Raw genomic sequence first — 12,238 nt, 5'->3', positions numbered from 1 at the left:
ACTATCAGCAGACATTGTTCACTTCACAAACTGTTCTCAATCTGTAATACTTTGGGAGTAGGCAGTTGTGTATAAAACTGATTATCTCTTCCGTTAAAACTTTACATTAATTACACAGGAAAAAGAGAGATCAGGACAGCAAAATTGTTAGTTTATTTTAATTATTATCCTGCACAGCCACTTCAGAAGAAGGGAAAGCATTTTCTGAATAAATTTTTCCTTTCAAAAATTCAACTGCATCTTCATTTGTCATTTCCTGAAATTTCTTGTTCAGGATCTGGAAGAAAGGAAAAGGAAAGGGCACATTAGTTCTACTGTCTTTAGCAAACTACCCTGTCCCACAAACCAAGCACTCGATGGAAAGGCCATAGGGAGTTGCTGTCTTTTGACAACAAGTTGACTTTAATCCTTCATTCTATAAAAATCAGGGAAATAAGCCAAAGTCACACAGTGGGTTTGTTAGGTACAAAGCATTTCAGCGGCTTGACTTTAACTTTTATTTGCTGAACTATGATTATATTTATTTCACTGATAATGGTAAGTGGTAGCTTGCCTCTTAGAGTTCCTCTGTCGTTTCTCCCTACTGACACCACCGCTACCTTCTACGCAGAGACGATATACAATTACCACTCTGGAGAAGGCTCACCATTCCCTACAAGGCCTGTTCTACCAAACAAATATACTCAACACTGTGCTGATAGCAGGACCGAAACAGAGAGAGCAACAGGGCTCTTCTTACCAGAATCACATGATAGCCCAGTTTATTTAGATGCCGCTTCTTCATTGCCAGCTTCCCTTGGGGGTGCACTGTACCCACACAGAAGGCAGACAGAGGAACAAAGAGAAAAGCCAATCTACAACCAAGAAGAATAGGGAAGACTCCATTGTACAAATACAGTAGAAGCATTTTTAAGACAATGATTCAATGACATCCTTTAACACTGCAAATATATACCTGGCTTTCTTTTGGTAGGCAAAAATATCAGGAGTGCACAAATTTCATTATTCTTTTCCTTCTCCAGACTTAAGTAATTTAGAATCTCTCTTCTTCCATGAGCTTCACACAAGTACCAGCATCTACCCAAATACCTACAGCAGAATTAAGTCCTTAGATCTCCACTTCTCCCACAATGAGAAGGAAATAGATCATTCAAAATTCTACATTATTTTGACAGCTTCTTCATTTACTTGATCCTTTGCTAATATTCAGAATCAGTTACTTCCTGCCATAAAAACCTCCTTGGAAGGTGAGGAAAGCTGAATCCCTTGGAAGCCTGACAGTGAGTTTCTGTTACACAATTCACTAGCTCTCCTTTTCCCAAAAAGCAGACTATACAAAATACATTGCTGTGCAGTGATCCAGCACACAAATGTTAAGTATTACCCAGTTCTACTTAAGCGTTACTTAAATGATGTATGTCCCACTTCAGTTACTGAGAGGTCATTCTTCTATACAAGATTAAACTAATCATCTAAAATGTGGGTATGATGATCCTTTTTTTCAAATTACACTTCAGCAGCTGAATTAATTGCCATAACATACCATTGAGATGCACATTTTAAAGACTTAAAGAGAATAACTGAATGTTTAATTGGACACACAAATACTTGGAATTTTAAAACCATAATGTAGCAATTTTTTGGAAGGGATTTCAGTCATACTTCAAAACTTGTATGCATTACAAGAGTATCAGATTACTGTGATGTTTCCTCTTTCTCTGAAATGTTAAGTTTTAGCCTCTGTTAGAAGAAGGTAGTGAGCTGGATGATTTGTTGCTCTGAACTGGCATGGCAATTTTTGTGTATTTCAGTTATCACAAATAACAAGTTAGTTACCTACTTTGCTTCTGAATCAAAGAAGTAACTGGATGGAATACATAAAAATAAAACTAGCCTGCTAGAAAAAAATACGTAGTCAAAAAAAGTCACCTTTGAACACCTGAGTCAGCATGATCATCTGTTGCAGCTATTGGGAGCACTTTCTTTCTGTGTGAATCCATTCTGATTTCAAAATCTGAAAACAAAACAGTGTAACATTTAACACTGCAAGAGGTTACAATTAATGTTCTCATTGCTTTCAAATGCACAGCTTATTTGAAAAAGTTAACAGACACTGTCACTGCTCTGTTTCTAATTGCTGTTCTCTAATAATTTACATATTACTGATGGCTTTCCCCTCTCTGCAACCAATATAAACAGCTATAGCTTGCACACCTCCAGAAAAATTGGTAAGCTGGGTGGCTGGCAAAAAAATAAGCAATAACAAAATATAAAAGAAACCAAATGTTATGGAAAGATCACCTATCTAAGGTCATATCCCATTTCATAAATGAAAATAGAATACAAACCTTAGACAGAACTTCAGAGAAGAAAGAAGTTAGAGAACAAAAGAAGGCTGCTGTTTGGCTTTGTTTCTAATGTGATTTAGTACTAACACGTCAACTCTCTAGAACAGTTGGCCATATTGGATTTATGTACAATTAACATCTGCTCGCTGATGCTTAACAAAAAGTCCAAAGCAGTTTTGTAAATAAAATCAATCGTAAAGTTTTAGTAAATTGACTTAAATACTTTAACAGAAGCACCCTAGAAAGTAAATTCACCAATCAAGGATATCATTTGTTAAAAGACTGTCTTCAAAGTGTTACACTTCTAATCACTTGCATACTACGCAAATTTATTACCACCTTATTATTTTGGGGATTATAAATCTACATTAAAAAGAGTATGACAGTAATTTGGCTTCATACCAATATGATATTTATATGGCAGCTGAACATTTTGCTGAAACATGTTCTCATCTCCCAGAAGTTCTATCAGTGCCTCCCGAGCCTTTCTGAGATTAAGAGATACTAATGAGGGAGAATTCTCAGTCGGCACAAAAGCAGGCTTTGTGAAGGAAGAGCTATCAAGTTCCATACATGCTTTCACACAACGAAGCATCATTTCCTTTTTTTCTTTGTAAAGATCACCTGAAAAAAGATACAAAAAAAATACTACATCCAATGTATCACGTCACAGAATTTTTCATTTTATTATAATTTATAGTCTGTTGTGGCAGAGCAAACGAATTTCAATATAGAAATCAAAACCCAATTGTTTTTTCACTGAATATTACTGAATATCTTCAATATATTGTTAAATATACACCATCAATTCACTAATTATAATATTAAAATCTATGGCTGGGACCTGCCCATTTATCTAGTCTTTCCCTTCTGCTGTACCCAGCTCTGTGCATGCTATCAGTTCTTACAAGATACTTAAGGAGAACACGGAATGAGAGACCATGCATAAAATCCCTTTATAAAATCCAGACAACTAGAAGGCTATTTATGAAGCCAAGAAGGGATATCAGACTTGGCCATAATTTTGAAACTGTACTTTAAGAGTACCAAGCTGCACAAACTCTTAAGCAGTTACAGCTTTACAGCTTTCAGGTTCAGTCACAGCAGGCTCAACAGCAAGACACAGTGTTTTACTCTAACATTGAATTTCTACTCCACTGAACTACTCTACTGGCTGTAGAGAATTGTAATGTGGAAACCAAATTCTACTACAAACCATTCCAAGTTCCTCATTATAACTCAGAGCAGTCAAAAAAACCTTTTACTCATGATTCCAGGTACTAAAGGTAGTTTACAAAGGTTAAGACTTCCTGTGTTTTAAGAAGTGCCTGAACACCTGTCAAAGATAGAATCCCTGGCTCTTACACATTTCTTACCATTTCCACAAATCTCATACTCACCTCTCTCTATGTGCACACCTACTATTAAACTGTTGCCACCATGGGACCCAAGACAATAAGCCTGATGCCCTACTGCAGAAACAGATCATTTAGATCACCATCACTACGTTAGCTTTGTCTTGAGGACTTCAAATTTAGCATTAATCATGTTTGCATTCTTTAATTTCTAAACTTTTAACACAATTACAACAAATTATGTATGGAGGCAGACTATCCCTTTTAAAACAAGAACATGACAAAGTTAGGCCTGACCTGACAGTAGCAGTTCATCCCTGCTGTCCTTTTGCAGCAGCTCATCAAGTGCACGATGAGGAAGATATCCTAAGATGCAAAGTGAATACACTGCCTTCAGCAGTTCTGTGTTGGAAATCTGAGGGAGGTATTTGTTCAAGCAGCTATGAAGAGTCTCAAAAAACCTTTTCCAAAAGCAGAAGAAAAGTATCTAAATACACAAATAAGGCTATATAAAATACAGATTTCAAACAAAAATACAAGTTAGAAACCTTTATTATCTTGTATAATCACATGTTGTGTAATCTAACATTAGGTTTTGATTCTTCTTTGAGCATACAGCTACCTATCAACAGATTTAGTAGCCCAGTCAGTCTAGAACCAAGGTCTCCATTTTCAATTACAGAGAAAAATTCCTATGCAGAAAAATGTGAAAAGACACAGCAAATTTACCTTACAGATTAATAAAACAGTATCATGAACTCTTTCATAACTGAAATCAAATACTAGTTGCCATACATTACTCTATAATGACTACATAACGTACTATCAGGCATTCTAAATGAAAACCTACAGATGCTTTTGGCCTCTGGGAACATAGTTGAGTCGTGAATACACTTGGAGAACAATCAAAAGGTTTTTCAAGTTGAGGAACTCAGGGTCTTCTATCACCTTCTCAGCAAAAATACCCATCAGCTCACTAGGCTGAAAGCCAAGTGTCTCGAAGGCAGAAAGAAAAAGGATAATCTAGAAGAAAAGATAGTTTTATAAGGTCAAGAAAGCCAGTAAAGTGGATCCTACCTGTTGACTTCATAAAAGGCATTTTTAATGAAAGCAAATTTTTCAAACCGTAACACCCCTTTTATTTCTTATTTCTTTATTCATCAATAAATAGAAGAGCATTTTAAAAATTTAATTGTATCAACTTCATCAGATTGGTATCCCCAAAAAATCTGTTCTCCAAGGACCAAACACAAACATGAAGAAAGGTAAGATGGTAACTTGGTCTCAAACTCACTTGTCTTTTGTCCCAAAGGCAGGCAGTAGAATTAACATAGTCTGCTAATGCTGAAAACAGTCTTACATTACGGTACTGGAGAGTGTAACAAGCTTCCAGAATGAGAATTAACTGCCTAAATGGAGCATCGTGGACATTCTCTGTAACAGAAGAGCAAAAAAAGAGAAATGATACAAAGCAATGGGACCTGTAGGTTGGAGACTTTGTCAGAACAGTTTGGCTAAGAGATGGAGGAGGGGAAAAAAAAAACATCAGATAAGGGACTGTGGAACAGACTGAGACTAGCTAGGCAAAGTCAACTGAGCTAAAACACATGAAGAAACTGAGACGTGCAAGAAACCTAACTGAGTCAGGATCAAGCTAGAAGGGATAAATCAGCAAAAGGGGACAAATTAACAAAAGAAGCAGGAAGATTGTGTTCCCAGAACATCTTCTGTTCCAGGATTCTTCATTTTCAGCACCTCATTGCACTCAGTACGGAAACCCTCAGGCTAGCCCCTTTAGTACTGATTGAGCCTTTGGGCTGTCCACTTCACCATGTCAGCTGAGAGACTAACAAAGAGGTGGATCTAAAGCTGCTGATTAATCAGGTATTAGCACATGATGAAATTTTCATTTTTTTACCATTTGGTTTTACAAAATGTCAAGAAACCACAAATATAAATCTATGTCTAAAAAGCACTAAAGGCTGTGAAGCACTAAAGCATTAGTGTATGCTAAACTGGAAAACATGGAGCCATAACATAACGTCCTGGCATATGAGTGTGATGACACAGATTGAGTGCCAGATGACAAGAGACTTCTGCACAGGACTGCTGCTTCATTTGCCACACAAAATGGACCTACTCCTGAGATGAAAAAGATTAAGTACTGAAGAACAATGCTCTCTCCTGAGCATCCTGCTTTGTTTGCTGCAATGAGGGGCATACACGTCATAAAAGACAGCGACTGCAAGAGAAAAGAATGCAGTTACAGTAGTAGGACCAGCACTCATCAAAACTAGACTTTATCTTTTCCTCTGCCAGAGGACTCAAGAAGAGAGCAGGAAAATAACTGAATTTAACTCCTCTGAGTTTTGCTCAGTGATTTTGCTCAGTATAAAACACTGTTACCACATTTCTTGAGGTGCTGAGTGCTGTGTATTAAATAAAGTGATTTGTAATTCTAGGTATTCTTAAAGGAAACAGGCCAACAGAATCTCATATTACTGGACACTTTGACCTTAACCTCTCTCTTCTGCATAATTAGAAAATTATTATCACCACTGGATCACTCCCTTGCTACTGCAAAAATTAACTCAGTAAGTACCTATGAAGTACGCAGTTATTACAATTCTGGCCAGGTCCCCAGATATGGGAAAGGGGGCTACTTTCTTGAGAGTCCCAGCAACAGCACAGGACCTGGAAAACCTGCTGGAGAATTCCTTTGCCCCATGGGCCCCAAAGCATGGCCCTCCCTCCTCTTCCTGTTCCACCTCCAGCCTCCGGTAGGGATCATTTCCGTCCAGAAATTAACCACTCTGTCCCCAGAGCATTGTTTGCGTGACATGCAGCATATAAGTCCTGAGAACATGCATTAAAGAAATGCAGAAAAAAGTACTGAGTTGCTGTTCGCTCTGTGTATGCCATCTAGCCTGTGTACTGAGCGTGGTGAAAGTCCTATGGGAGAAGCCAGTATGTGTAATTAAAGACTGTGTCCTAACACCTATGAACAACCAGGACAAATAAAGGCTGTACAAGCAGCCCAAACACTCCTGGTTCATTTATGTTAAGAATGTTATTTTGCTATCTTAATGGTTTTTTAGACACAAATTCATATGTATTTTAAATGTGAATCAATACATACTGACCACATATACTTAAGAAATGTATTTTAAAGGTATCAAGAGGGGTGAAGGCAATAGCTTTCATTTAATTCTTTTCTGGGCGGCAGCATTCAATAATTAAATCCAGTTAATCGGGGAAACACTATATTCCCTTTGGTTTATCAACTAATCACACTAAGCCACCAATCCATCCTGTAAGATGTCTACTTCCAATTCAGACTTCTTTTAAAAGTTTATCTGAAATCTATTTTTTCTTGCTGGAATTCAATTATTTTTCCTAAATTCTGCATACAGAAAGACGCAAAGAAAAACATGTAATTCAGATAAATGTTAAGAAGGGCAGTGACAATAAGAGTTATTTGCCTTCATTATTGATAAGTAATTTTCTGTCTTGCTGCATGTCAAATGGCTCCACATTACTATAATATCCTGTAAAACAAAGATGTTTCCTGAGTTTTAAAGGAAATCAGAAAAGGGAGATGAGACAATAATTAGGAAGAATTTGGTATAAGGAAGCGAAATTTAATAAACATACTTTTTTCTTACCCTGGATCTTTTTACTGCAGGCATTCAGGATTGGAATGGAACAATAATTCATTGCAACAAGAGCCAAAAACACACGCAGAGCATTCGGGAATGTCAGATGGTCTATCTCTTTCAAAACTGCCATCTAAAGTGAATCAGATGAATTAGAATCCTTCATTCTTCAGGTATATTATCACTGCTTTCTGGTGAAAGCATTTTCACCAAAACTTTCCCAAATTCCTTAGCCTGTTCAGACTTATATGAAAGAAAAAGGAGCAACAAATAGCAAAAGCATAAAGTAACTACTCTCAATTTCTTAATACACAATTATAGCAGATCAAGTGTTCTAGAGCCATGTCACTATGCAAGTTCCCAGAAATTTGCCTTTATATGTTTTTTTTAAAAGAAAGAAGTCTCAGCAAAGCTCATTTCCAAATACTGTGAATATGTATCTTCTACCAACTCTTAAAAAAGTAGCAGAAATATAATTTGCACAGTTGACTTTATTAAATAGTACTCCATTACTGTTTTGGACGCACACGAAAGCTGTAAGCCTTCAAAGTGATCCAATAGCACACTGAGTGGCATATATTTAATACAAACACCCAGCTAGAAATGTGGACTGAGGCACAGAAGGTCAGCCCTGATGCCGCAAAAGAGACTTCATTTATCAAAGCAGTAATTAGACTGATATAAATGACAGTAAAAATGAGACTACAACTTACATCAAAATACAATATTCTTACTGCATGCATATCAAACGTTAAATACAAAATAAATCTACAAGAAAAATTACACAGTATTAAAAATAGTACCCTGTAGGCTCAGAATTTAAGAGCTCCCTTCAGTTAACAAGTGGAAATGTTACTCTCCTCTCAGTTCCATATTCCACCACACCTTCAGCCAGTTTTTCACCATCTTGTAAAAAGCGCTACCTTGTGCAAGGTTTTACAATTTACTTATATCTAACACATTGCATGAGCCCCTCGCATGGCTCCATTCTTGCCCAGTTTCCCATCAGTGGTACCTTCCCTCAATTCCTCATGAATGCTATTACAAACTCTGACCTGAGCGCCCTTCAGCTATGTGATGAAAACACTAGCAGGCTCTGTTTGAAAGAAGGTTTCAAAAAGTGTCTTTAAATCAGGGAATGAAATCCAGTATGCCCTGCCATAAAACCTACAGCCTGCTCCCAACCACTGTATTTCCCAGGGGACTTTTCCGATACACAGAAAGATACGGCCGTGAGCTAGGTGAGCTCTCCTGGCATCTCTCTTCCATCCGTCCTCTAGCCTCATACCATTACTGGACACAGCCCCATCACAGACTAGTTTTCTGTCTTCTCATCTTCCAGCCACAAGCTGGGCAAGGGAATCACGAACAGCCTGCAAGTGCTTCTATGAAATGCCATGTGGCCAACCCGTACAAGAGGTGAGGGCACTGCTATTTTACTGCCTCATTTCCTTTTGTCCCATCTCCAATGCTTTCTGCTCCCTTTCACAGTGGGATATTCTTGGCCTCCAAATTTAAGTTCTTCCTGCACATATAGCTGGACTATGATTCATACAGCAAATGTAGTCAATCTTTCTATTATATTTTCTCTTACTGGAAAGAACCATACACAATTTATAAACAATGAAAGAGTACAGGCTTTGTGGAAGTAAAACTGAGCCTCCAACTAACTTTACCTCCAATTTCTTTTTCAGAAAGACTGGAGCATCTTTTCCCATGCATTTCATCAGGTTTTGCAGTATAAAGATGTCTCTGATACTTGGAATGCGCTGCTCCACTAGTAATCTGAATGAAGAAACACACACGAGGCCTTGAGCTAGAAAGACTAACTGTTCAATAGAGCTTTCCTCAATTCAGCAGAAACAGGTAGGTACCCCCATTCTCCCTCAGTGACGTACTCCCAAGGTAAAGCTGTTAATTCCCTGCTCCTCTCTCACCTCCATTTTTTGCAAGGCGGGCGTACCGCTACATTCTGTAGCTGCAGAACAGATATTTTGCACACGGAAATAATTACATATGCTTTCTTAAGGCTATCCTGATAGGTGAGTGTTGTTGCTGATACATTAGCAGCAGGAGCACCTGACCAGACTGCACATGTGACTGTGCAGATCTGACTGCTGTTAAGCCTCGAGGAATTAACACTCTTCTGCAGAAAAAAAAAAGAAAACTGCACATTTTTATCATAGAATCATCTATGTGCGGGCACGTTCTCAAATAGCTAGGAAACTTGGGGACGGACACTGACAACAACTTGGTACAAATGAGGAAAAAAAACAAAACAAGCAGTGCTGTGGGCTGCAGGAACAGAAGGGGATATCATAACACAGAGGAATCATAAGCACAAGATGAAGGAGTTCTGCATTCCCAGCACCTCCTTTTCTGGCTCAGAGGGAAGTATTCTAATTGTTGTGTCTGAATCACCCTTAAATATACCTGCACAGCTACAAAAATATGAAGTGTCACTTTCTAAGGCAGTGCGCTGCTCTGAAATTCATTCCTGCAGATGTGGCTTCCTGCAAATGGGTAAGAGTTCCAGACATGAAGACCGAGAAAGAGCTGTAGTTAGATCTCCTGCTTTCTACCAACTTACAAGAACTGTGTACCTGAGCTTCCAGAACCTGATTTTTGCGTATCACTAACATATCCACCTTCTCAAAGCACAACCTGACACAGGACAAAAAGTACTAATACATGGCAAGTTTTGTGACAGCCTCAGTAAAAACAATCTCATGGTGGCGAGCAGATTGGTTACCCACATCAATGTCATTGGCCCAGAAAAAAATCACTACAGCCAAAGAAGTTATTCTGATAAAGCACTACACAGAAATTAAAAGAAAATATTCGCCGGCTGTTAAACAGCATTTTTCATCATAACAAATCAAAATACTTCACAAAGTAAGCTAGTCTCATTACCTCCTTTCTACACAAGGATAAAACAGAGGCATAGATATGTGAAGTGACTTGATCAGCATCACAAAAAAAACCACAGTGGTGGAGCTGCAGCCAGAATATGAATCCCTTGCAGAGCAGTCTAGCACCCTATGCCATCAGAAGCCTTTCTGCTTGAAACTGCAAAGACAATGCCAAAAATCACTGTCGTGTACAGCTGTCATCTCATGTGATCATTTAAGTCCTAAAACCACAGTATGTCTTTTATGCGCAGATGTTCACTCCATTTCTGAGACATATATTCAAACAGCATTTAAATATGAAGAACATGTGAAAGATGTATTTTTCTCACTGTAATCCAGCTTGAAGAGCGCTGACATTCTTGTCTTTATCCAGCCCTGCTAAAGTAGTTGCCAAAACTGAGATACATCGGTTATCAAGTTGATTGAGCTTCTCCTGTTAAAGAGTTTTCACAATGTCAGATTACTTCAGACCAGTAAGTTTCACAAAAGAAAAACTGACCACTCTTAATGTGTACCTGCTATCTTTTCCCTTCAGAAGTCAATTCATAAGCTTTAATTCTGCAGTGACCTACAAGATCTCATATCAAATTTAGTTGATTTGAAAAGGGTAGTAATTTTTGAGACTTCAGCTCTCTGTTAAATCTGTCTGAAATCAGGCAGTGATTTCAAAAATGAAGTACACACAAATTAACTATGGCAGCCCTGTTTCCACGGAATATCAGACTAAACCAAGGATGTAACCCAACTCTCTCTGATGTCGTATGGCCTCCCAGAATTAGCCCTGAGGTTTAAGCCCAAACTCAGAAGAGAGATTTTGATACTTACTTGGCACACTCTCACCAAAGTCTGCACTAGGAGAGTGTTCTGAGGAACACCTAGGTTTACCACAGCATGCAGACTGAATACCAGGTCACCTCGTGTCATCCTTCTGGAGTCCCGCAGCAGCTGCTGACAAAGCTTGATAAAAGCTGGGTGCTCAAAGATCAGCTGCTTCTCGTAACGCTGCTGGTCTTCGGACAGGTTTTTGAAGAGCCTCCATACTGTAGTTAAACAGTTTGTGAAGTGCTTAATGGAAACAGCAGACTCTGAAGCCAAGTCCAGTACATCACAAGGACAGGAACATTTCTGGAGACTATTACGGAACAGTTCACTATGATCCATTACATGCTTCACTTTGAAGCTCCCAGAATCATCTAGCTTTTCAAGTTCCAAGGAGCTCTGGGGAGCCTGTTCACTCACCAAAGCCTCTGTACTCTTCTCTGGTTGTATTTTAGCACCTGTACTAAAAACATCTGTCTTTTGAGATAGACATCGAAGAGATGATCCTTGCAGAGAGGGAAAAATATTTAAAACCAATTTCTTCAATTTCACATTTTCCAAGGGATCCCTGTATCTGCCAATCCATAAAATGTGTTTTCTTGTTGTGGCTGAAGATTTGGGAGTGAGCACAGAATTGCACCTATGCATGCATCTAACAGTATTTAGCAAATAACTTATTTTATTATTCATTTTTACTAATGTCTCATGAATAGATTTGGAATGCCAACTCAAAGTAAGGGATCCAATGAAATTCGACCAGTGGAAGCAGTCCTGGAAAAACTGTGCAAGATCACTTATCTGTAAAAAAAATTGAAAATTATGGATTAGTTACCAGACTGTCAATTCCTAACGTTTCAGTTGCCAAATCTATGACCATCTTTTACAGGAGAAAACAAACAAACAAAAAAGATTTAGAAAAAAGATCCCTGGAAAATTATTTGCAGCAGGACTTTTATTGGGTCTCCTACGTTTTAGTCAAACATCTCAACACAAGACTAACTCATCCTGGGTGTCAACTCTTATTCCTCTTTGCTTTTTTAACGAAAAACAATGCCTGGAAAGAGCGCCTTTTCCTAACTGACGTTTCTCCAAGCAGACGCGTCTCCTGACAAGGCTCCGGTGGGTCACTGCCAACCTTCAGCGCTCAG

At 38.4% G+C, this 12,238-nt stretch overlaps 1 protein-coding gene across 1 annotated transcript; it reads right to left on the bottom strand.

Moving 5' to 3' along the window:
* Positions 1-157: 157 nt before the first annotated feature.
* FASTKD2 (FAST kinase domains 2) lies at positions 158-11,780 on the bottom strand. Its single transcript, XM_009702276.1, has 11 exons — positions 11,097-11,780; positions 10,601-10,704; positions 9,036-9,144; positions 7,369-7,492; positions 4,998-5,137; positions 4,554-4,726; positions 4,001-4,164; positions 2,751-2,972; positions 1,930-2,014; positions 740-854; positions 158-277 (listed from the first exon to the last, which is right to left on the bottom strand). The coding sequence occupies exons 1-11, from the start codon at positions 11,778-11,780 to the stop codon at positions 158-160; spliced, it is 2,040 nt and encodes a 679-aa protein (XP_009700578.1).
* Positions 11,781-12,238: the final 458 nt, after the last annotated feature.

Source organism: Cariama cristata, unplaced genomic scaffold, assembly GCF_000690535.1.
Source record: "Cariama cristata isolate BGI_N322 unplaced genomic scaffold, ASM69053v1 scaffold36596, whole genome shotgun sequence".
NCBI classification, from domain to species: domain Eukaryota; kingdom Metazoa; phylum Chordata; class Aves; order Cariamiformes; family Cariamidae; genus Cariama; species Cariama cristata.
This window is presented reverse-complemented; position numbering and strand designations above follow the sequence as displayed.